The 27,108-nt window shown below is 41.0% G+C and overlaps 1 protein-coding gene across 2 annotated transcripts in view; it reads right to left on the minus strand.

Moving 5' to 3' along the window:
* The window catches only part of LRGUK (leucine rich repeats and guanylate kinase domain containing), a 113,693-nt gene that overhangs the window by 10,799 nt on the left and 75,786 nt on the right, over positions 1-27,108 (minus strand). Inside the window, exons 16-18 of one of the 2 annotated variants that reach the window (XM_024737964.1) lie at positions 11,849-11,988; positions 3,423-3,511; positions 1,465-1,584 (exon numbers count right to left, since the gene is read on the minus strand). In XM_024737964.1, coding sequence (XP_024593732.1) covers positions 1,465-1,584; positions 3,423-3,511; positions 11,849-11,988 — 349 coding nt within the window. Of the gene's footprint in view, positions 1-1,464; positions 1,585-3,422; positions 3,512-11,848; positions 11,992-27,108 lie in introns of both variants that reach the window. The other variant, XM_024737963.1, reaches the window with a different exon arrangement.

The following is a 27,108-nucleotide window of genomic DNA, read 5'->3' on the forward strand; positions in this document are numbered from 1 at the left end:
TTAAACTGACACTCTCATTATGACACATCACCCTCATAAAACATCTCTTTGCTGTGGCAGACTTTTTAAATGACATATTAATATTTTAAAGTTATATTAATACTTCAAAAATTATAAAATGCTCGTTGTTGAAAATATCGGGAAGAACAAAGAAAATAAAAATTGGCCACAATCCCACCACTAGAAGATAATAACTGATACTATTTTGGTATATATCTTTTTAGCGTTTTTTTTCTATACATACACATGAATATTTTTAAACCTATATTATGCTGGATATACATGTGCACCTGACATTTAACACACCATTTATATTATAAGCATTGATTTGTATTTAACTCTTTATAATTTATCTAAAATTTGTTTTAACATATAGAGTGATATAAGAAACTTAATTGTATCTTTAGGACCAATTTTTCCCATTTACTGAATATTTCATCAAATTCTCATGGATTTTTAATAATTTTTTTAGGATATAAAAATAAAACATATATATCCTATGCAGACGATTTAGAAGTTACAGGAAAAAAGAAGAAAATGAAAATAACTGATAAATCTAGAGGAAGACCCACTGCTAATGTTTTAGTGTGCTTGCTTCCAGTCACTTTTGTCTACTTTGTTGCCATGCATTCAGAGAGACCAAACCCACGGACCCCTTCTAAAGAGTTCTTTACTTGACTCTCTGTCACTGCTCCGGCCACAGAGGATTGGATAAAGGATGGTTGCTTGACCTAAGGGCAACAAATCTATATACCAGCCTGTTACCTATGAGGGCTCTGGCTAGAGATTCTACTCAAGAGTGGCACCCGTAGTAGATAGTGATTGACTCAACCAGCCAGATCTTTGCTTGGGAAGTGTGGATTCAAGACCTACAGAGACATAGTCAATGGTAGTGGCAGAAACAGCTGAAGTAGAAATGGAATGTAATAGAATACCCACAAAAGCCAAGCACTAAAATCAGTGGTGAAGGGTCTGATCTGGTCTATAAGGGGTTTAAATATCAAAAAGGGAGTTATTGAAAAGCTATTTGGTAGTTTATAGATTTAATGGAAAACTAGGGAACCAGGTTTTTAAACCTGGCAAGAGCAAAGGTAAGCTAGGTGCCAAGAACACAGCCAAGTTGCAATACAGGAAGAGACTGGTAGACACCATTGCTTGCGCTCCACAATGGATTCTTGATTCTTCCACCACTGGTGACTTGAATGATCTCTAACTGCCCCTGCATCAGTGTGTCACTCCCTCAAGTTTCAAAGTCCCAAAGAGAAGCTTCGTAGGTTCCAGTGAACTTAGGTTATAAGCCTGTGCCCTCCCTAGAGGGCCAGGATCTATTCTATTCAAATTCCATAGTGGGAGTTGGGGCCCTGCTTCCCAGCTTTAGGAATTCCCTGAAGTTTAAGGATGAGTGCCATCATTTTAACTAACCAGCAGAAAATAACTTATTCTATCCAATAAAACTCAACTCACCTCTTTTCAGAAGGTCCAAAGGGAGTTTTAAAGTAACCTCCAGGAAGCTCGAAATTTTTCTTTAGTTCTAAGGCTGTAAAACAACGTAGACTGTTGATGACGGGTGCTGGTACTAGACCCCTGAAATTGGAAATTGAAAAAATCCACAGAATTTTGTAATAATACCAAGCGTACACACATGTAATACCTAAATACTGACCTTTACACGTCCCAAGTAAATGCATACGCCAATAAAACCTATTTGGAATAATGTAATATATACACTCATAAGCATTCACGTCAGAGCTTGCCTTAGACACTGGCATTATTACATTCTAATTTGTAGATTAACCAAATTTGTATTTTTCTGAATAAGACATTAATATAGGCAGATTTTCTTCCTACTGATTAGTACATATTCAATTGTAAACGCTCATTCATTTGTTATGTGAAGTCCAGCAATGTATCAACTGCTATAAAAATTGAAATAGATATTTTCCAGTTTTGTTTATAATCTAATGCTTTGAAATAATACCAGAAAATATTTATAAAAATTCTAATATTGTTACTTTCAGCTGAACTCTAGCATAAAATATCTATTTTTCATCTATACTAGCCTGTTTCCCCAGAGTGACTTGAAAAGAATCATTAACTATTTTTAGTGAATAAATCCTACTGCTATTCACTCTAGACTTGCTAAATAGAGTTGCTATGTGCAAAGTAGCCCGACTGCATATAAATGCATGAAAATTCAAAGCATCCTTCTGCCCTAGTATAACCCATTTGGAGCTCAGATTTAAAACAGCTTAGTGTCCACAGTGTTTCAATAGGCATGGCCACTCTGCTGGTGAGAAGTCGCACAGGCCCCAGCTTTAGCTGCTCTGGGGGACAGTGCCCATCTCCTGGCCACCACCCTCCCATCCCCCCAGTAGAACTCTGTATATTCCACACAGCCTGCGTTTTGAATCAGACTATCAGACTATCCAAAGATAGCTTGCCAATGTGGAGAAAATTAACCACACTTTTTTTGCTATATAGCAGACAAAGACAAAACTTAATTTATATTGGTTAAAGATTTTTAACGGATCGCTTAATATTGCAGACAATAAAGAGAAGTGAAATTGAAAAACATTTTTAAATGGCTTTTGTATTGTGCTTCCTCGACTCACCGCACTTTAAAAAGCTCTTTAAGACACTATAATTAAGGTCTTGTCAGTGCTCTTAGTGACTTTCTGAAAACAGGAATTTCACTTTATTACTCAAATTTTCCAAAAGGTCACACAGAAAAGAGAATTCAGAATACTGAAGCCTATAACATTCATGAGAAAATAAAACACAAACATTTCATAAACATCGTGGTTATTCACTTTGAGTAAATCTTAAAGTCTAAATGTGCCTCTTCACATGTAATAATTAATAGTACAATAATTATTATAGCCACTAATATCTATGAAGCCTCTACTATGCATCAGGGACTAAGTGAAACATTGCATATTAAGGAATAAGAATTCATGGCTTAATAAAGATACAATGGTCCCCATCCTGATGGAATTCACAGTTTAATGTGGAAAGGAGACATTAAACAAATGATCCCACAAATCATTAACTACTATTTTTTGAGATTCATGAAGGACAAGTATAGGATATTCAACAGGATATAATTAACCTTCCATCATCAAAGCCTTGGCGAAGGCTGATACTTATATTCAAACACCACCAGAAACATCATTCTTTGCAGTCTTCAAAGACTGCAAAAAACATCAGTTTCTAGTAGCTGTGAGTATATTGTGCCTTTAAATATATATATAAATGAAAGGGAAATACAACTTCTAGTACTAGGTTTACTACTGAACCACTGGGTCCATTTTAGTACAAAGGTCCCTGTTTGTGTTGATGATTTAAGATTCATTTGGTATATCTGGATACTAAAAAATCAATTTAAAGATGCCCAGGTGTAAATAAATGTGATAAATCACTACCTTTGAAACAGGAATGTGTGATGAGGAGGTGTCTTTCCCATTAGGGCCTGCCGGGCTGTCTCATACTGTCTCGCCATAGACTCTCTTTCCTAGGCAAGAAATATGATTTAAAATTATATTGAAGTTAAAAATATGTCCGATGACTAAAATAGCTACAATCATTGTCTTCTTGCTAGAGACTGCCAAATGTGTGAAAAGAAAAAGGGAAAAAACATAGGCCTAAAAAACAATATTTGTTCAGTGGAAAGAAAGAAAACTTTATAAATAAAATAGAAATATTTTTATGAAGACTACAATTTAATATGTAAACTTTTATCTGACATCTAAATAATAATGAGGCAATTTTTTAAGCTATCATGTTTATATATATTTTTTTAATCTTTTTAATGAGATTATCTCTCAAGGATACAGACTATTATTGTCTTTTTAGTTTTACCAGATCTTAGCACACCTAGTAACTAACTGATTGAATATATCCAACGATGTTAAGTATGATCCTGAAATAGGACAGATTGGGAGGTCTTCCTCCCATGTTTCACCAACACCCCATCACTATCACTAAATACTTGGTGAGCATTTGATTATGGGAATACAAAGATACAAAAAACATAGTCTTGGGACTTCCCTGGTGGTCCAGTGGTACAGAATCTGCCTTCCAATGCAGGGGATGCGGGTTCGATCCCTGGCCAGGTAACTAAGATCCCACATGCCGCAGGGCAACGAATCCCGTGGGCCATGGCTAGAGAGAGAGCCCTCATACCACAACTACTGAGCCTGTGCACCTCAACAAGAGAGCCCACGTGCCACAACTAGAGAGAAGCCTGTGCACTGCAACAAAAAATCCTGCATGCTGCAACTAAGACCCGATGCAGCCAAAAAAAAAGAAAAGAAAAAAAAAAAAACATAGTCTCTGCATTCAAAAGGTTTATAATCTGGTGTCAAAAGGCAACTGAAAAGAGGAAAAAAACAAAGATAGCACATGCTGTTTTATAACTATACATGCCGTTGAGAAATTCTAGGTCAAGCTTGTGAAATTGTTCCTTAGACACATGACATGAGAGCTAACATGCAGACTCATTGAACACAGTCTCTCAGGTGGATATTTGATTGCCAAGACCACTTTACTGTTCCCCTGACCATCATCTCTGTGGTTCTGTGTAAGCATAATGAGGAGAAAATGTCTGCTGGGTAGGAGGGAGGGGATTTATAATGGGATAAGAAAGGAAGAAACAAACTCTACTTACATTTCACCACTTAAAAACTGTATTTTAAATAGCTCCATAAATACATCTAAATTGTCTCATATTACTATAAAAGTACTACATATCAACTAAATCCACTGTCTTATTCTCATATTGATTTGTTATTTTTCCCCCAAATCACTCTATACTAATATATACATTTTCTATTGTGATTTTACTTTATACCATCCTTATTTTTTTCTTATATTGATCCTTGATCTAAATTATATCATGACTGGGAAGATGACAGTGGTAGTGGAAGCATAGTTTTTGGACCTTCCAGAATTTCCACGTAAAAACAGATATAGCAACTAAATAGCAAAATGAAAACATATCAAACATTTACAAGAAAACTAGGTGACAAGCTCCCCTCAAATCCCCCAATACAGGTGACAATAACCACAACACCTGCATGGTATCAGTGTCTATGTAAGAGGAAGCCAAAGAAAGAAACAGGGTGACTAAAAGACCTGAGAACAGGAGAGCCCCAAGACAGCTAAGAAGTATTCACTAGGAAGCATAGCAGGACAATTTGGAAACCATGGCTGAAACATAGGAGGGGTTGTTTCCATTCTAATAGTAGGTAAGAATAAGGGGTCCACAGTAAGTTCTGCAGGAGCTGGATCAACTGTGAATTCTTGAAACTAATCCACTGTCCCTTCTAAGACAGGGCTTTACACTAAAAAAAAGTTGATGGGGGTGGAATAAAAATTAATTGGGAGGGACTTCCCTGGTGACACAGTGGTTAAGAATCCGCCTGCCAATGCAGGGGACACGGGTTTGAGCCCTGGTCTGGGAGGATCCCACATGCCGCGGAGCAGCTGGGTCTGTGCGCGACAACTACTGAGCCTGTGCTCTGCAGTCCATGAGCCACAACTCCTGAGCCTGTGCGCCACAACTGCTGAAGCTCACGCGTCTGGAGCCCGTGCTCCGCAACGAAGAGTAGCCCCCGCTCAACACAACTAGAGAAAGCCTGTGTCCAGCAATGAAGACCCAATGCAGCCAAAAATAAGTAAATAAACTAATTTAAAAAAAAAATTAATTGGGAAAGAGCAAACAGAGAAATAGGAAAGAGGAAATCTAGACCAAAGCGGGAGAGTGGAACAGAACCAGGAAATCTAAGGAAGGAAACTGCCATATACCTTGATACTATTTGAAAAAACCACCTTCCTTCTAAATGTTTGAGAAAATGAATTTCACATAAAAATGAGAAAATTTCCAGTCAAATCCAATGCAAAGTTATTATAAGAAATAAGAGGAAAAGGAGAATAACATCTCTGTACACAATGAAGGGGAAACAGATAAAATCTGTAATCTACTATTTAAAAATAAACTAAAAGACATTAAGAAAATGACACAAAACATTAAGGAACAAATGAATTACAATTTTACAAACTCACAAATGAGGTGCTGGAACTCAGGAAAGAATTAGAATATACAGGAAAAAGTCACTTAGGAAATGAAAACTAAACTAGAAGAAATACAGGAGTGAAAAAGAACAACAAATAATGACTTAAGAGAAACAGAAAATGAAGGAGAAACTTTAAACCTCAAAAAGAAATGAAGAAAGAGGTAAAAAGATTCAAGAGAAAATGACAAATATTTGTCATTTATATAGACATATATAAAGAAGGTCCAACATATCAACAATAAGAGATCTTGATAAAATAAACCAAAACAAAGAAACAGGGGCTTCCCTGGTGGCACAGTGGTTGAGAGTCCACCTGCCGATGCAGGGGACATGGGTTCGTGCCCCAGTCCAGGAAGATCCCACATGCTGCGGAGTGGCTGGGCCCATGAGCCATGGCCGCTGAGCCTGCGCGTCCGGAGCCTGTGCTCCGCAATGGGAGAGGCCACAACAGTGAGAGGCCCGCGTACCGTAAAACAAAACAAAACAAAAAAAAGAAACAGGATAGATACTAAAAACTACAATTCAAGTGTAAAGTGTAACAGACTGTTATCAACAGGCAAGAATGCAGGAAATATTTTTCCCACAGCCCTTTCTGTATCTAGTAGAGAATAAGCTTAGGCAATAAAACAACTAGAGAGACACTGACCTGAGGTCTAATGATGAGTATTAAGTATGAAGGTATTTGATAACTAAGACAAAATGAGAGTTAAAAGGGAGAGAGGATATGAGGGCATGCTCTGATAGTATAGCTGTAACATAATCACAAACAATGGCGGGAGGATCATCTGTAAAACCCTTTTTTATAAACTGCTTTCGGTTTTTATAATGGGTGCTGGTGCTGGTAGTATTTAGTATTGTTATTCTGAGACTCTTCTGTGTGTAATGTGGTTAAAACAAACAAGAAATTTAGTAAGATATTATAATTCTATCATCGCCTCTATCTTTGAGAAGCAGGACTCTCAGTGTGGAGAAAAGAAAAAATATGTAACAGAGAAGGAGTTAAGTAAAAATGCTGAAGTCTTGAATCCAAATTGGAAATATTAACTTGAACTCATGAAATATTTTATCTATCCACAGAATAGGCCTAGAAACAATGGCCACCCCAAGAGCAATGAGCATTCCTAGCAACCATGATGTGTTTTCTTGTACAATCATCTCCCACTTGAAGAAACCAAGACTTCTTGGACAAAAGACTGATTCCAGGTCTAGGACAGGTAATGAACAAAGGAGCACAGAATATCTTGTCATACCAACCAGCAAAATGGGTCACGTTAAAAGGACACAGGTGTCAACCTGCAGAAGCTCTAGCTGGCCAAAGATAGAATAATTTGAGTTTCGATAAGGATAAAAAATGCAGTGGGTGGATAGCCTTCAATATGCACAAATCAGAATCATAATGATTACAAATGATATTTAAAAATTAGTTGGTCACCTTCAGAGAATAACAGGAAACCAATTCATTATCTTGAAAAAGGCACTTGGACTGCTGATCCTACATGAACTGTACCACTTGGTAACTAGGTGGCAGATAAGAGAAGTATCTCTTTATAGTGTTATTCCAGCTAATAAATATAGTGTTGAACACCATGCCCTGAAAAATGTACTGAGGAGAAGAAAGCATGTTTCTTTTGGAGTCGGAATAGACACTTCTAAGCTGTGTTATCTCTGACAAGCTCCCTGAGTTGACCTGCCTCAGAGTAGTGAAAGGAAATAGTGCTTAGTAGACGTAGGGCCCAATATTTTGTCATTATAGGTCCACTTTCTCACTGACCTTCAAATCTTTGGGTGCTTTTTGATCGCACTGGCCTTATCTGCCACACACACACATTCACTAAATTGGCTTTGAATGAATTGGTCATTCAGCAATTTTTTTTCTAGAAAAGTGGCTTTCAGTAACTTGGCCTGCCTCAGGAGTAAGGCTGTCCCCTAAGGAGATCAGAGGAGCTGGTTGGAGAAACAGATACAATTGAAGTTCTGAAAATAAAGCTTCTCCTAGAAGGCAAAGATCTACTCACAATAATTCCACAGCAAAAAATTTTCACACGAACACACACATAAATATACACTTACTCAACCAGTTATGACATGTGGCTATGTGACTACCCAGGAATAGGGCTGGTTTTCAGAAGACACACACAAAACCAGCTCTGTTACTTTGTAATCACACCTTGACATGCACGTGGTGACAAACCCCACACAAGGAAAGAGTAGAATATTAGAACGGAGGGGGTAAACTGAAAGACCTCACATACGCAGTAAGTTTAAGGTAGGTTTCAGGAAGAATGCAGTGTTCAACATAAGTGGAAAGGGTGCTTTTGAAAGAAACAGGACCAAAAAAGCATTGACAATGGGAATTCCTATTTAGTCCTTCAGTGTCAAATGGCTCTCTTGATAGTTTCTACAGGTAAATATGAACACATTAAATCTACAGTTAAGACCCCAAAAAAGCACAAACATTTCTATCTTTTTCTTTTTTTGGAAGATTTATGATATAGGTTTTTGACAGAGGTAGTTGCAATTACTTTCCTCAATCCACCATAAAGTTCCAAAAATACATAGGGATTTATGTTGGGAAAGTAAATGAATAACAACATCTCCTAAGGGTTGCAATAAGGGGTACATGAGATAATTTACACAGAAGCCCTTTCCAAACTATAAGTGACATATAAAGGCTATTTATGGCCTCCAATATAATCATAATATCTCATTAAAGCTTCTGTGGTGATGATCTTAAAAAGGTTTTGCTCATTTTGCAGCATTATAATGGCTAGGCAAGAGGTTAATAACTTACAAAATATCTCAAAATTTGATAAATACTTAAAATTTCAAAATAGCATTGAATTCATAATCTTTACAAGAAAACGAGGTACTAAAAATAATCTTAGGCAAGTTCACCCCATATACATGACAGTGGCAATTAAGTACTACCTTTGTTCTAATTTTTGAGGGGTGAATCTGTTGGTTCTTGGGGGATTTGATTTGCTTTTCTATGAAACTACTCTGTTACATTATACCTCCACCAGAACTGGCAGGCAAAATTACCAGAACCTCAGGCTGCAAGGGGTTTGAGCGCTGTTGCCATCATGGATGAGAAACTGCCCACCCTCTAACACAGGACACAGTAGATTTCTACACTAGGCCCTAGATGCCCTGGATTATGGGGGCTGAACAGTTTCTCAGGGAGGTGACTACAGGTAAGGAGTGGCACTGGACATTGTCAAAATTTCATGACACGTGGTCCACATACCTGCTCCCCTCCCGCCACCAAGGTGGCCCCTCTACTCTCGCATTGCCTTTTTATCATACCCTCCACTCTCCAGTTCCCCCATACTGTTCATTAGTTTTATATTGAGATGTCGGAGATGAATTACAGCTGAAAACCCACTGTGTGCGTGTTGTGTGCATTTTTCATCTGTTCCTCTGTTCTTGCTCCTGGGTACCTGAGTGCCCTTGACCAGAGAAAAGCTATCTTTAGGGACTTCCCTGGCGGTCCAGTGGTTAAGACTTCACCTTCCAATGCAGGGGGTGTGGGTTCAATCCCTGGTTCGGGAGCTAAGATCCCACATGCCTCGCAGCCAAAAAAACCCAAAACAAAACAGAAGCAATATTGTAACAAATTCAATACTTACAAAAACATGGTCCACATAAAAAAAAAAAAAAGAAAAGCTACCTTTAATTAGGCCTGAAAATTTTCTAACAGGTAATATTCAGATTTGTCATATTTAAATAAACCATGGATACCCACTAACAGGCAGAGGGTGTGACTCAACGGTGTGTTTCTCATCGGTGTGTGTGACGTTGTACAGCAGGACAGTCTAACTGGGACATGAGCTGGCTCTGGCTGTCAAGACACAGACTTGTAATTAAAGAATAAAGGTGGCTAAGGATGTGCGCTCTGGAGTTTTTACAGTCTGGATATGCCATGTCCCGGGAGATTAAAAGAAGACCTTATATTTGAAAGTCTAAGCTCCAAGAAGCATGAAGCTGTACAGGACAGCAGGTGCAGAGAGAAAGTGGTCGACTGACTTGAAAAGAGCTGGGTTTCCCAGGACTGCAAGGACAGAGGCTGACGGGCTCCTCACGTCGAGTGTGCTCCCAGGGTGTGGTGAGATCTTGGGGGTCGGCACTGGGTGAACACAAGAGCGGGAGAGCCCCTGGCTCAGAATGGAACTCAGGGTTTCAGACAAGGAAGATCTCCATGGTAACCAAGATAGTCTGGAGACCAGAGGCCCTTCCCTAAGTTTCTAGGATGACACAAACCTCAGGATTCTTGAACTTAATCCAAAGAATGGGAGTGATCCCCACTCCTAATGACTGATATTTGATTTCCCACAGATCCTGGTAGGTGGGAACAATTCCAGAGTTAATCTATTTTGGGTAAATAAATAGGGCATTTCCTGTACTCCGGTATCATGATACAAATTTATATTATTTTTAGATGTTTAGAGCGCACCCATCCCCTGCTGCTTCTAAGAGGCCAGAATGTGTATCAAGTGGCCCTGCCTTTTGCCCTGCCACAGGTGACAGGACAAGCAGTTTAATTTGATCTGTGTGGTATGGCTAAAAAGTCCAGCTGTGCCAATTAGATTGCTTTGCTTTCCACAGTATGAATTAAAGAGACGGAGAGAAGTGGCCAGGAATTGTGGGCATAGAGCCACAGGCAGAAAGCCATGGTGAGTCAGGGCTGGCACGTGTGCAAATGAGTTCAAATTATGTGGGAGGGAAGCTGAGTGAGTGGAGGAGGCCAGCCAGGAGAGAGAGGACGACAGAGCACGGGAAAAATAGAAGCAGAGATGAGAGGAACTTGATGCCTTTGGGATGCACTTTCCAACCCTATTTCTGGTTCCTGTGAGATCTGTACTTCATCCCTGCTCCCGATGCACTGTGAATCCACTCATCATATATTTTTTAATAATGGAACTACCTCTTACTTAAGCTGACTTTAACGGGTATCTGTTCCTTGTACTTCAAACATCCCATTCTTATGACTTAATCAGAGCAGAATGTATAGCTATGCCCATGTACACCACGGCCCTAGACTTTTCATCTGAAGTAACCAGTCTGATTCTTGTGACCAATGCCCATGGTTCTGACTTTAGAAGACAATGTGATTATTTGCTTAGAACAGGCAAGGCTTAGGGAAACATGACCAAGGAGTTGACAACCAAATCAGAAGTTCTGTCACTTCTGAGGCAATGGCAACGATGTAGGTCTCTGTGTTCCCAGACCATCACAGAAAAACCATCACAAACAGAAAAGAGCATGATCTAATATGAAGGTAGGGCCAACTTCCACATATCCTGACTTCTCTGAGTTCTCAAAGAATGGGATCTTTTAAGTCATAGGATGGGTCTAAGTACTGCAAGGTTAGAAGACATGGACTCTTTGAGTGGACTCACTTTGAAGGCTCAGCACAAGAACACTCAAGATTATATCCCAACAGTAAAGCAAGTTTTCCCTTGAAATACATACTCTACAGTATTAATCCTATGTAGTTCTTTTCTATGCTTGTTAAATAGGAGAACTGAGCGTCAGAACTTCCACTGGGAGCCTGGGGGAAAGGTACTCAAAAAAATCTACACTGTATATTCTGTTTTTAGAACCCATGCCTATTCTTAGAGGTGTAGAAAGAGGGGGAAAAAACTTGTCTTCAGCTGACACCAGTCAGAGGACAGTTTTGGTGAAACTTGTTAGTCTTGAAATATCCAATGCCCTTTTTGTCTGATTTTGTAATGCTCAGTTCCAGCTTCCCTCACCCCTCTATCCCTTCTTACCGCTGGCGTGTTTTTGCCTGAAAGTTTGGCCCATAATTTCACAAAGTAGTTTCTGTCTGCAAAATCCAGGGACTGAAATTCACTCAAAGCTCTAAACTTCTTCGAAGTCTTTTCAGGTTTCAGCTGAGGTTTCTTAATATCTGCTAGGGAAAAAAGTAAAGTTTAAAATAAAAGGCATAAAATTGGATAAAGCAACTTTCTGAAGTAAGAGAATGTTTTATACGTGGATTTGCCCAAACACAATAAAGTGTATACTTAAAGTCTGTGCATTTCAACTTGAAAGTAAGATAACTAAAAATTTATGTCTCAGAACACGATAACAATAATACTTATTATTGAAAATTATAAAGTCAGCCTGCAGCACCTAGTAGACATGTCCTGGGAGTACCCTTAGTGTTCAAATAATACAGACTTATGAATGGAATTAAAGGAAGTAAAACTTAACAAAAACAATGGCTTTCAGATACTTAAGTGAAAAATCCCCTTTATAATTACTTTCCATTTGACAAAATTGTCCTAAAAGGCTAAAATCATCATCATCATGCAACACTAAGAAAAATCTTTTTAAAAGAATGGAGTGGATGATGAGGTCAGTATTTAACAGAATTTACACATAAATGCTGTCTAATGTTCCCTACAAAACATCAGAATGTCCAGAGGCCTAGAATATAAAGAGTCTAAATTTCTATCACTGCTCATGTACAGCGGGCCCAGGTGTACATACATTGGGATTTATTAGGAACATCAACACTTTCAGTATTGCTACAAAAATGCCAAAATAAATAATCTCCACATCTACACTAGCCAATATGGCTGACTGAGCAGATGTGGGAAGCTATCCCCACCCAAGACAAAATAAATAGTGGATAACATATAACAGAAACTTGTTTTTATCACATAGCAAAACTGAAACCAAGCAAGAAAAATTTCCAGGTGCTGGAAGTGAAGCGAAGATTCCAAGTCAGAGGAGTGGAAATTGATGCCAAGAGGTCAGAGAGTGCCTCAGGGGCTGAGGTTTCTGGACTGAGAGGCAAGGCCAGTCCCTGTGTGCTTAATGTACGAGACCTGGGCTATTAGGCGAGAAGTTGGAAAGGGAGTGTCTGGAAATCTCAGCCCACAGACCTCAGGACTTAGCCTGGGCACAGTCTCACCTGGACTGAAGGTGGAGACACCTGTGGGAAATCAGGTCTCTACTCCTGGGCTGTGTGCTGGTATGGAATCTGAAATTGAACTCCTACCAAATTGTGTGGCAATCCCTAGCTGATAAAAAGAAGGTACAGGGCTTCCCTGGTGGAGCAGTGGTTGAGAGTCCGCCTGCCGATGCAGGGGACATGGGTTCGTGCCCCGGTCCAGGAAGATCCCACATACCGCAGAGCGGCTCCCGTGAGCCATGGCCGCTGAGGCTGCGCCTCCGGAGCCTGTGCTCCACAGCGGGAGAGGCCACAACAGTGAGAGGCCCGCGTACCACAAAAAAAAAAAGAAGGTACAAGCTGGACTTCCCTGGTGGTCCAGTGTGTAAGAATCCACCTGCCATTGCAGGGGACACGGGTTCAATCCCTGGCTCGGGAAGATCCCACATGCTGCGGAGTAACTAAGCCCATGAACCACAACTACTGAAGCCTGCATGCTCTAGAGCCTGCGTGCCACAACTACTGAGCCCGCGCACCACGACTACTGACGTCTACACACTCTAGAGCCTGCGCACCACAATTACTGAACCCATATACCGCAACTACTGAAGCCCGCATGCTTTAGGGCCCATGTACCGCAACTACTGAGCCCGTGTGCTGCAACTACCAAAGTCCGCACACCTAGAGCCTGTGCTCCACAACAAGAGAAGCCACCGCAGTGAGAAGCCCGTGCACCTCAACGAAGAGTAGCCCCCACTTGCCGTAACTAGAGAAAGCCTGCGTGCAGCAACGAAGACCCAGCACAGCCATAAACAAACAAACAAACAAAAAAAGTAGGTAAAAGGTGTTGCAGACAAGTAAAAGTATTGAACCATGGTAGGGAAGCCTAAAGCTCCACAACCCAGCACCAGTCTTGAGAGAGGGGGAGAGACTCAGAGGATGCAACAAATGGGCAAATCCACAGCCAAGAAATTCCACGTGATAGAGCATTCTGGAAAGGAACATTGAAGTAATTATGTTCATAACAATCACAGAGGTAATAGGACACGATTATTACGTGGAAACATACTCTGCTAAATCTTCATAATGGAAAAGCCATTCAACCCGTATCGGTTGTGCTCCTACTATGTGCCAGACAGTGCTCTGGGTGTTGGGATAGAGCAGTAAATAAAATGTCCTTGATCTGTGGGACTTACATTCTAATGTTGGAGAAAGACAATAACACCAGATAATGTCAGGTAGTATAATGTCAGGTAGTGATAAGTGTGATGAAGGACCACAGGCAGATGAGGAGACAGAGTGAGAGACAGCATGATGGCCAAAGGAAGTCCTCCCTAAGATGGTGACATCTGCACAGTGATCTGAAGTCATAAAGAAGGAAGGCATCCAAATATCTGGGGCAAAAGCATATCAGGCAGAGAGAGTGGCTTTGTATAAAGACCCAGAAGCATGCTTAACACAACTGAATTACAGTAAAGAATTCAGCATGGCTGAAACAAGGCAAACTAACAACCAAAAAAGAGACGGAAGGGCTGAATCTTATGCTCATTGAAAAACAAACAAACAAACAAACAAAACCAAAACACTTGTCCTCTTGATGGGACTCTAAGAACAGAGCATTGTGAAAAAGACCAGATGAATCTGAAAAAAAAGATGAAATTTAAAGAAATAGAAGCTATATTTATATAATTTCCATAGAAATGACCCTCCCTATGTATAAAAGCTTATTTAAAATATAGTATATATTTGTGTCAGGGTTCCTTCTTCCAGCTTTCTCAGACATAAGCCAATTGTACTATGATGTAAACAAACCAAGTTCTATCTGATGATACAACGCAGCTGTAATTCAACAGTTTAATGTCTTAATGGTTTCTCAGCAGCAAAACAATTTGGGTAAAAATAATGTGTTTAGATTACTATTAAACTACATTGTAATGCTACCACTTTAGGGACTCGGACTCCTATAATAAAGAGTTTCATACAGTTCTTAATATAGTTTCAAATGTCTTAATACATTAATGAACAAGAGATCTTACTTCTCAATAAAAAAAAACAACCCAGTTACCAGTGTTATAATACCCTGCAACCAAGTTTCTTAAAGTGATCTTATTCAAAGTATCTAAAAGTCAACCTTGAGGCAACATTAAATTATATATATGTTACTGTACAGTCCACAAAAATTACCAAGTTCTTCAGTATATAAGCTAGTTACATTTACTTAAACGCCTACAATGAAGCATAAGTGAATTTAACGATGCATGACAGATTTTCAAGTTATTTTATGGACTGGTATCATTACCAAATGTAAGAAAATATAAATGAAATATCTGGAACAACCAGAACTACCTCTCAAATTAATTCAAAATAACTTAGACCTTTTGTTTAGAATTATATCTCTTTGCAGTCAAGTGAATTAAAATAATATTCGTATAAAACATTTCAAAAGAATAACCACAGAATCCAACCAAAATAACAAATGCAGTAGAAGCCATGCACCTAAGATAAAACATCTGTGTATATTTCATAACACATTATGACACAGACTATATAGGGTCCTTTACTGCAAAAAAGAAAGGAGAAAATAAAAGATACTGATGATCTGATATTATAGGCACACAGCCATTTCAATAACTAGTAATAAAATTAGAATTTGGGGGTCAGATTGTGTATATTTTGAAAAACAAAAATCCCTATTTTGGTAACCAATTTTTCTACAGCAGTAAGGTTACTTGTATAGCAAAACAACTAAGTCAATCTCCTGTCTAAAAACATGAGACCAAATTAATATTTAAATAAAACTTTGCCAAAAAAAAAAAACCCCAAAAAATCAGCACCAGTGTTTGTCTCTCTTTGAAAACACTTGGAAATGTATGACTTGGAAGTAGGCTTTAATTTTCATACAAAAGTTCTCAGATAGCCAGAATCATTCAGTTTTTCCCACTCAAATGGGGCTTAAAAAACATGTTTATTTTGGTAGTAGTGAGGTTCTTTTAAATTAACAAGAGTAATTTATACTACCATGATTAAATACATATACATATGTAAAATGTAAATAGCTATAAAAATCCCTGTAAAAGTCTCAATGCTGAAACATGTAACCATAAAAAGGACCAAAAGCAAATTAAAGCATAATAATCTGCTACACAATTTAAAATATTTATTTATTTTTAATAGGATAGTTACATAATTCACGGTAAGGGAAACGCTCAGTTCATTAGAAAGTATTATCACAAAACTGAAGGTGCCAAAAGAAGCCATTTTTTCCAGGACAGAATTAAATCTTATAAGTCTTGACTATCTGTGCTTCTGAGAAAGGAATAATAGCAACTAGAAAAATAATCATTTCACATAATATCCATAAAAATTTTCCATAGCAAAATAAGCTTTTATAGTAGAAAGCTATCATATAGTAATAATGTTCATGCTATACATGATAAAATGAATGCACATACTAAACTATTCTAACAGTAAAGTACTATATTCTTGAGTGTCCGATCAAAGGAATAATCAGCTATTTAAACAGAGAACAGATTCTACATCAGGACAAAGGAAGCATGTGAATGTGCCTTCTCACACCGAAAGAATGAGGTACAAAAAGAATGCTTTTTTCCACTGAACTTCATACTTTGAAATGTCTTCAGTAGAGCTGAACTAATGGGTTAAATATTTGGACACTGTATAGAGGATGTCCTAAATAAAACATATAACAATAGTACCATGAATTTCAGGGTTTCTTTTAAATGAATGAGTTTATCATAAAGTAGTTAACTGACACTTTGAAGGAGAGAGGATGTAGGACAGATAAATTTCAAGAGTGGAAACTTGATGCATAAGATTTGGATGTGTACAGAATTTGGGATAAGGAGAGAAGGAAAGGGTAGCTATGGCTGACAGAAAATAGGACAGAAACATTCAGGGAGCTGGAACACAAACTAAAGGCTTCCCTCTCCTTTGAGCGGTACGTTTGATAACTAAATTTCCGATGTGACTTCCACCCAACCCTACAGCTCCACCTCTGCTAAGTGTAGTTTTCGTTTGCAAGAGCTCATCCTTCAAGAACAACATTTTCAAAGATGTTGTTTCATTGGTCACTTCTCAAGCAAAGACATCTTTTGTCTTTCTTCCCTTTGCTATCTTTGTCCTTGGAAACCAAGGGTCTTTAGATCCGGTACCATGTAGAAGCCAGTCTCTGTTTCAACCTACCACAAAGAGAAAACAAAATGCCAGCTATCTGGTAGTTTATTCCTGAGTCAAGTAACTTGATGCCATTTACCATTTAACCAAGATGAAACACAGAATGTAAATGCCTTTGATATTATCAATGACATAATAACAATAAAAATAATAGATAACATTTACTGAGCATACTATGTTCTAGGCGCTATTACAAGTCTCTTCCATGTGTATCACATGTCAATTTCATAATAACCTCGGAACTGATGTCTCCTCACTCAGTTCTCCAAGCTGCAATGCTACCTGTGAATGTACGTGAAAGAATCTCTTGATCTCAGTAACATTTTCCTGAACTGCAATTTCTTTCCAAAATAATCCTAATTCTGTTTAAGGCCCTTTATTCAATTAAGGTTGTCAAAATTTTTAAAGGATTTTCAGAGAAGACCGCACCATTTGCCAAATATTTCCACCAGTCCTTTCCAATTAAGGATAAAATGCTACTGGGACTTCCCTGGCGGTCCAATGGTTAGGACTTCGCCTTCCAATGCAGGGGGGTGTGCGGGTTCGATTCCTGGTCAGGGGGCTGAGATCCCACATGCCTCGTGGCCAAGGAACCAAGACATAAAGCAGAAGCAATGTTGTAACAAATTCAATAAAGACTTTAAAAATGGTCTACATCAACAACAAACAAAAATCTTTAAAAAAAAAAAAGGATAAAATGCTATTAAAAAAAAATTTTTTTTTACTGCTTACATGTTAATGCTAACAAACACTCATATAAGTACTTACTATGTGCCAGACATTGTTCTGGGCGTTTTTCAATATATTAACTCATTTAATCCTCACAATAATCTTGAGGCAGGTACTACTATTATCTCCATTTTATATTACATGAGACCTTTGTAAACTGCTCAAGGTTACACAGCTAGATTGTACTGGAACTGGAATTTCCAATGAAAATTTTGACTGTTATCTGAAATCATGAATTTCTAAGGTTACAAACTTTTTAAAAAAGGTCTCCAGCTTTTGCTAATCAGGACTGCTCTCTCATCATCACCTTTGAGATGAAAGATTTGGTGGTCTAACATTAGTTATCATCAACACAAAGAAACAGTCTCTTCTTATTTTCTTTTCTGAATGCCTGGTCAATAAAGAAATGTGATTTTTAGAATGATGTCTTTAAATTCATTTATGGACAGACTGTGATTTGGAGGAACCTTTATAGTAAAGAGGTGATTTTCAGTGTTGTCGTGAAACAAAAGGAAAGCGAACCAGCTAAGGACTTAGTGGTTAAAACACTATCGATCGAGACTGGTTATTTTAGCTTTACATAAGAACTTTATACTATGCATAAAAATTTTCAATATACCTTACCCAGAGTCCTAACACTGACAAAGAGCATAACTGCTAATACACTGAATCCTTCTGTTGTCACAGAAAATAAATCAGTATAAATCACGCCAATCCATCCCACCTCACTTGAAGGCAACCTGAGCAGGGTAGTACCTGGTCAGTAGGCCTCTAAGAACAGAACCATAGCAAAGCTCCAGAGCACTCAGTACAGGGTTTTTCAAAAACTGCAGGCTGCAGACTAAATTGTGAAATCAGTTTAATAGGTCATGACCAGTGTGTTAAAGAATTAAGATTGAATAGAAGAGAAGGTATCAGAGTTTATCACCACAGTGAAGGTATTTCATTATACCTTTGTTTCCTATGCGTGTAGGTCTGTGTGTAGGTCATGATATTATGAGCTGTATCCCTGGTTACGGGTTTTGGACTAGAAAGTTTGAAAGCCACTGATCTAATGAGTACTAACTCTGCAATTTTCTAGTACTAGGCTCTCTATTTAATAAAATAGGCTGCCGGGTTCTTCAGAGCCAGCCAGTAGAGCTAGTTGTAGTGAACAGATCACAGATTATAAAAGGAACCTTAAATTTCAGCCAGTCCAACTAATCACCCAACCTAAGGAGACTTTCTGTGAGATTCCCATCAGAGAGCATCTAAATTATGGGGAGAGCCTGTCTGCTCCTCTGTACATGACTCTGACTCCTAGGAAGTTCTCATTAAGCCAAATCAAAATAGAATATTAGGGTGCTGCTTTCACAGGACAGCTTTTCATATGTAGGAATTTACTTCTATATAACATTTTCTGAATAAACACAGGCTTGTTGTAGAAAATTTACAAAATACTAAAAAGCATAAAAGAGAAAATAAAAATTACCCATAATCTAACAACCCAGAGCTGACAACTGGAACCATACTAGCTGTACCTCCTTAACCTGCTTTCTTCTTAATAAGTAACAAATATTTTCCTCTTCCAAAATTCTACAACATGATTATAATGGCAACATACAGCTGAACCAGAACTTTTGGCCCATAACTTATTTCTGAAATCCCATTAGCTGGCTTAATTATTTCCAGGTTTTATTACAAAGACATTAATATGAACACCCTTGTACATACCATATTTCCTTATAATTCTTGGATTGGAATTGCTAGGTTAAAGACATGCAATATTTGAAGGCTCTGACAGGTACTGTAAAGCTGTCCCCAGAAAAGTTGTGCCCATTTACCTTCTCAATGATGACAGAGAAAGTGCATTGACCCTGAGCCTCACCAAGAACAGGCATTTGTTTTCCATCTTTGCCACTCTGGTACCCAAAAAAGTCTATTCTGTTTTGACTTACGGTGATAGTGAAACTTAAATACTTTTTGACATATTTTTTGGCCATTTTTACTTCCCCTTCTGTAAATTACTACCAAATTACCCTTTGTCCAATTATCTTTTGAGGTTTGAAAAGAATTGATTTAGCTCTTTAAATATTTGAAGAAGGCTCTTGCACCCAGTGGAATTATCATCTCTGTTGATTTGAATACTAAATGCCAGACTTCTTTTAAAAAGCTGAAGATTGTATTAGCTAATAGAATGACTAAAGTCCACAACGTTCTTTTTTTTCCCCATAAAGATCACTTTGCTGAGGAACATAGCATATGAAAGTGATATGAACTTTGTTTGTAAATGTAGATGGAAAATGACAATTTTTAAATATTTATGTTCTACAATTAAAAAGCAGAAGTTCCCCTTATACCAAGAAAAATCAATAATAGCTGTTAAAAACCTCTCACCAAGGGAGGAGTTGGTAATCTTTTCTATTCCTCTCCTTGAACAACAAACAAAATGTCCAGCTGCACTGAATCTGAGATGTTTATACGACCAAAACACAAACACGAACCTGACACCATCATGGACCCCAGGGAAGGGCGTTAGAGCTTCTCCCAAGTCAAAAGATGGGAAATTTGGCATCTCACTTTGCATGAGAACCCTAATGAAAATGCAGCCCCAAATGCCTTAAGGAGCCTCAGAAACAGCTGCCCGAGGAGAAGACCAAGGAAATTTCTAAAGTTTTTCACCCAAGTGAGGTACTAGTGCCTCTAAAATGCCCCATACACAGGTCCTAAAGGTGGGTGGGTATCCTGATTTTCCTCCTCTCTTTCCCAGTCTGCACTCCCGCTACATCCAGTCCAATATCTTGAATCTGCCCATTCCTGCCACAATGCCTTATTTCAGGCCCTTACTACCTTCCTGTCAGGACCAGTGCAATAGCTTCCCAGCATTCCTGCTGCCATCTAAATTGCCCTCTTTAAAGTGATCCTCTACGCTGACTCGAAACAGATGCCTCTAAGATAAAAAAAATTTCACCATTCAATGGCTCCCCACTGTCAGAAGATCAAGTTTCCAATCTCACGAGCACAGCACAATGTGCCCTTTGGAGCTACGTACGTCTATAGCTCTCCTGACACTTCGGTCCAGAAGATGCAACGCCTGCTCTTCCCTCCACACTTAGGCATATGCTGGTCCCTCTTCTGAGACCTTCCCTTCCCTCCCATCAGTCTGCTGACCGCTCTGCAACCTTGAGGACTTGGCTGAAAGGATGACTTCCTCTTGGAAGTGATTTCTGATCCAGTTCTCACATCCCAGCCTGAATTCGGTGTCCTTTCTTAGTATTCTTATGGCTTTCTGGAAAAGTTAATAAATGAGTTTCCTTCTCTATTTGATGCTAACCCTATCCTAGCGTGCTGTGGGGCCTCCAGCTGCCCTGATCACATGTAATAAACCCTCCTATCCGTCTCCCTTGAGAAAAGAGAGCTCCTTGAAGTGTCCTCACCATCTTACTCTATGTAGAAACTATCACAGTGTCTGGCATATATGAAGTACTTAATCAATGCTTGTTGGGGGACTTGAACTAACTTAAGAAAAATAAGTTATGAGATGTTAAAAAATTCACCTTATTCATTTCGTCTTGGACAAACCAGACAAATCAGAGGATAATAATTATTAGCATAACATAGGCTCTTCATTATACAAGAAGAGTCCTGCATCCTGGATTATAAAAATATCAATTCCCTCTTCTGCACTTGAAATAACACTCAACATACACACAAGTTTTATGGACACATGCTCTTTGTGTAAGATATGACATGTTTACACAGGCATGTAGTCATCAGTTACATTTTTAAAATACAGGATGCCAAACCCAGCTTAACATGTACACACAGTAAGTACTCAATAAATATCTTGTACATTCTCGAGAGTTAAATATTAAACTGGTTGCTCTGCTTACGGTTATTCTCTTTTATGTGGATGCTAGGGTTCACAGGATTGAACCCAGTGAGTATATCTAAATGTGCCCTGTCCCCAGCCAGAGTAAATTGGCTGTGGAATGAGCATCTGACCCACGCTGGGCCAATCAGAATCTTTCCCTGAATATAATTTTTTAAATCTTAGGGACCAAGGAGCATGTGAGTTAATCACTTTCTGGTAGTGGGAGGTGCCAGATATAATACCAAATGTAAAATTTAAGAGCTACTGATGGTCATATTCCCTGCCATGTGCAGAAACTGATATGTAGTCATTTATATCATAGAGATGAAGCCAACACGGAGAAAAAAACAGAGATGAGAAATGATAAGAGTCCTGGAGATGACAAGATTCTAGGAGATGACAAGGGTCCAGCAGATGACGAAAATACTGGAGATGATGACAGTTCTGGTTATGTTCAGAGATGGTCCCCAATCTCTCTGAGGTTCTGCTGCCCCTCTGCCCTCCCCAGAGTTTGGTTGAGTGACATACTCCCCTCCCTTCTAAAAGATTCACATAAGCTGGCTCAGGTTGGATTCCTGTCACTTGCCAGCAAAAGAATCCTGATGTTATGAATAGATAAATAAAAAGTGGATTCGCCTCAGTTTTCTCCCTACTAATTCTTTTAACCAGCTGGTTTGGCATAACGAAAGCATGAGCTAATTTACATGAGGTTCCCCTTCAAAGAGAGAAGGAAGGTGTCCATTTCAAACAAAATAAGTTTCAGGCAGTATAAGCCAATGCAAATCGGAAGCTCTCGATCACTTGTCCTCTTCCCACAAATTAACTGTGGGTTTGCAATGTTTGTGGGAGAGACCAAGACCCAGAAACTGCAAAGGATTCCTTTCTCAGAGTTCTTTTTGCTTCTGGATCCCTTGATAACGCAAGAAGCATGAGAGAATTTTCTAATCTAAAAGTGAATTTTCCTAATGAATAAAAGAAAGCTTAATGGCAATTCAGCACTGCTTCAGCCAGAGCCTGAAGTCATGTTGGAATCTGTCCAAGTCTGGACACAAAGCCTCCTGGCTGGCACCAACGTTTCAGACCAGCTCTCTCTGCTGGAGCAGGGGCACCGCATGCTGGTGTACCCCACCACAGGGCTGCTCTTCCAGGCTGCGAGGGTGAGCCACAAAAGAGGCACACATGTGCAAAGGTTAACTGCCTTCTAATAATCCAACGGGGGGCCTCCCATCTATGCTGACTAGGGGTTGCCGAGGGAAGCCAGAGTACAGACCACAGCGCCCTGGCCATAGCTTTCCATTCTGGATGGCACTGCTTTAGGGGGCGCAGACGTTCGTGAGCTGGTGGCCCAGGGACGGCTTACACCTTGGTGCTCTGACTGCCCTGAGCTCACAGCCTACCCTTCCAGTTGCCCTGCTCCCCAGCAGACGCCTGATTCTGGGGTGCTCCCCTGTGTTTCCGGGTGCCTCTCTCTTTGGCTTGCTGCCTGGAAGCACCGTCCCTTTGGACAGAGCTCTCTCTGGTCTGACTGGTCCCCTGATGGGCTTGGGTCTCTTTGACAGGCTGCTGGGCGGGGACCACACCATGCCGCTCTGGGGGTCCAAAGCAGCCTCTCCCTTCTGAGACCTTCCCCTTCTATGAACCTCTTTTTTTTCGCCTTGGGTGCTCCCTGGCAGCAGAAGCATCGGGTGCTGACTCTGCAGAGGCCCCCTCACTCTGGAGAGGTCTCCTTTGTGGGGGTTGACCCCCTGGAGTTGGTTGATCACCACTGAGGGTAGTTATATTTTCTTGAGATAATCCTCCAAAATTGTCTCTTTTCAAAGATGGTCCTTTCTTGGACATGGTTACTTTCTGAACCAGGTCATTTGCGAGGAGGTTGGCATGGGCCTTTCTTCTGGAATAATGTACTTTTCCCCTTCTCTCTTCCTGTATCTGGGCATCTTTAGGCAATGGTTCAGCGTGGGATGGTTCAGGAATGGCTGGTGATTGGACTTTCCCTCTCCAGTCCCCCTGAGGGCTCCGGTTAGGGTGGCTGGGGGCCTCTGGGGGAGCCGGCTTACTCTGGGATTCTGGCTGCAAGGATGCCTCGTGGCCTCCAGGTGGTGCCCTTTTCAGCTGTGAGGGCCCTTTAGCTGTCTCTGTGGATAGGGGTTATTTTTTTTTTCCTAGCTCCTGTCTGCTGTACTGGCTCTTGGTTTGGGGGCAAGGCCTGTACATCTGGAATCTTCTTGATGGAGGAGTAGCCTGCCTTGGGAGCTTGCCTCTCCTTTGCAGGCCTCAAATCATGAGGAAGGGCCCCTGTGTTCTGAGGCAGCTGTTCTGAGAAGGGAGCGGGAATTTGAGGGAGCTTGACTACCTGAACCTCCCCTTCCTCGGGCGGGTCAGGGGCGGCCTGTGGTGCCAGCTCCTGCACCGGGGGCCTGATAAGGGGGAGCTTCATCTCCCTGACTTTCTCTTCCTGGACTTGCTGGGGACTGTGGCCCGGATGGGGGCTCAGGTTGTGTGGCTCCTTGGAATGGGGGGTGCCGGTAAGAGGAAGTTTACTGGGGTCTCCTTCCTGAGCTAGCGGGGGCCTGGGAGAGGGAGTCATAGTTTGATCTGAGGCTGTTCCGAGAGCCTCCTGTCTGCTGGGTGGGGGGGAGTTTGGGTGTGCGCCTCCGACTCTGGAGAGGAGCAAGGACCCGGGGCTGGGGCAGCCTGGTGGGAGCCAGCCGGCTTCTGGGAGGCAAAGTCACCGGGTCTTCCCTGTCCTGGGTCTGTTTGGTATTGGCTGAGTCCTGGGGATGCGGCAATTCTGGGTAAGGAGTGTCAACCCGAACAACTTCTGCTTTGGGGATTCCCTCCTCCAGAGGTTGTTGAGAATCTCCCAGAGGTGGTCCAAGCTTCTTGGCCTCGTCGGGACCAGAAGGATCTCTTGGAGGATCATGATGGGAACTGCTGGGTGGGAGACTGGCTGACCCAGTGTCCTCATCCTGGGTTCTCTGGGGACTAAGGGATGTTGGGTCAGATCCCTGTGGAAGTTCAGAGCGGAGAGGGCCAGTGGGGGTTACCTTGGCCTCCCCTGATTCTTCATCCTGTTCCAGCTGAGGGCTGTGGGCTGACGGTGGGTCAGGGTGCTGAGAAGGCCCTTGGGAAGGAGTGATGGCAGACTGCCCCCCTTCACCTGCTTTCTGCAAGATGTCTGTGCCTCATTCCCAGGGAGATTTGTGGTTACTGTTTCTGAAGAAAGATCTGATTGTTGAGCATCCCCTTCCTTCCAGCTTGGGGATAAGTCTTGGGCCTGCTGAGGAATACCAAGCGCTGATGAGCTGGGCTGTGGCGGAGGCAAAGCGCTGACCTGGCTATTGGGAGAAAGCTCTTTTTGATGGGTTGCTCCCTCCTGAGTCAGCTCCTGGTTCCGGGAGGGAGCTAGGCTCTGATTTTCAGGGACCTTTGCAGGAATCTGCATTCCAGAGAGATGCTCTGTTATCTGGCCATCTGCTTGCAGTTTCGCCAAGTGCCTTGGGGATGGAACCAGGTGTGCTGGCACCCCAGAGGAAGTCTTCTTGCTAGAGGCAGCTCCCGCTTTAATATAAAAAAAGTTAGCTAAAAACATCTTAACAAATATGATGATGTAACTTTAGAAATTAATAACCAAAAAGATCTTTTCTTTTTTTTGATGCACCTGGGATCTTGAAAAGAATAAAATTACACATATCGAAGAATTTAACCGTTCCTTCTCCGTGGGGATACTAGTGCCTATAATTCACTTATTTAATGGAATTAGAGCAATTTTTAGTCAACTGAAAACAGAAACTTTTATGAATAAACACAGAGAGGCTTCTTCACAGAACCAAAATTTATATCTAGGTCTGAGAGTGGCCAGAGAATTTTCTAAGTGAATGAGATTTAAAATTTCACCACCTTAAGGGTCAATGCTGCTTTTCATGGTAGAAACTAGGGGATGGACAGCTAAGCCAGATGAAGCCCCATTTGTTTCCTTGTTTACCGGCCTTTCTCCTTGTCCCATAAAGAAACTGCGAGCTCTGTGAGGAGTCATGCCATTGTACCAGTACCTAGCAAGGTGCAGAAGCTCAGCAGGCACTCAGTAAGTAAGTGGTGAATGGAGGAAGGAAGGAAAGAATAGATCTGATGGAATCACAAGGCACCATGGCTCAGGGAAGCTGCTCCTGAGGATCCACCATCCAAGCTGCTACCCCACCCCACCCCCAGGGCAACCACTTCCCTCCAAGTACTACCCTGGATTCAAAAATGGGTCTCAGGGGATTCCCTGGTGGCGCAGTGGTTAAGAATCCATCTGGCATTGCAGGGGACACGGCTTCGAGCCCTGGTCCGGGAAGATCCCACATGCCGCGGAGCAACTAAGCCCATGCGCCACAACTACTGAGCCTGCGCTCTAGAGCCCATGAGCCACAACTACTGAAGCCCACGTGCTGCAACTACTAGAGCCCGCGTGCCACAACTACTGAAGCCCATGCGCCTAAAGCCCGTGCTCCACAACAAGAGAAGCCACCACAATGAGAAGCCCACGTGCCACAACAAAGAGTAGCCCCCGCTCGCCGCAACTAGAGAAAGCCCTCACACAGCAACGAAGACCCAATGCCGCCAAAAATAAATAAATAAATAGATTTACAGAAAAAAAGAAATGGCTCTCAGAGGCCACTAACCATGCCAGTGTTGCAGAAGGGGGTTGCTTCCTTTAGTCATCACCACTGGAGCATATTCTTAGAGTGATTCTGGTCTCCTGACACAATCGCCCCAGCAGGCACTTGTTTAGGGTAGAAGCCCTGGTATATTCTGGTGACCCGTATATCATCGTAACTCAGTCCTTAGGACACAGCTCTGAAATGCTAGTGGTCACTTCGGAGGCGGCACACCAGTCTAGAACAGCCTTGAAGAAACTAGTCTCAGCTTACTCTTGGGGAGACCTGATACTCAGAGAGTCCAAACCACATCAGACCTCTGCGGTGAGCCCAGGGTGGTCTATCCCCAGAAGCCAGCCAGGCTCCTGGCCACCAGCCCTTCTCTCCCCACAAAGCAGGAGGTGCTCAGACTACTCCGGGTTCTTCCTGAACCTCCTAGCCTGGGAGTGTACCCCGAGCACGCAGTCAAGCCAGATGTCTCCAGGGACCAGGAGGAGACGGGGAGAAAGGAAAACCTTACCACTTGGTGGGGTTTCTGAGCGGCTGCCCTGTTTGTCATTCTGATCACCCTAGTTTACAACAGTTATAAATTAAAACACAAACTTAGTCAAGAAACAAGGTTAAAATAAAATGTGAGAACAGTAAAAATATCTAGACTAGGCAAGTTCATAGAGACAGAAAGCAGATTAGAGGTCACCAGGGGGCTGGCCGGGG

The sequence above is a fragment of the Neophocaena asiaeorientalis genome, unplaced genomic scaffold, assembly GCF_003031525.2.
Source record: "Neophocaena asiaeorientalis asiaeorientalis breed wild unplaced genomic scaffold, Neophocaena_asiaeorientalis_V1.1 scaffold364, whole genome shotgun sequence".
Lineage (NCBI taxonomy): Eukaryota > Metazoa > Chordata > Mammalia > Artiodactyla > Phocoenidae > Neophocaena > Neophocaena asiaeorientalis.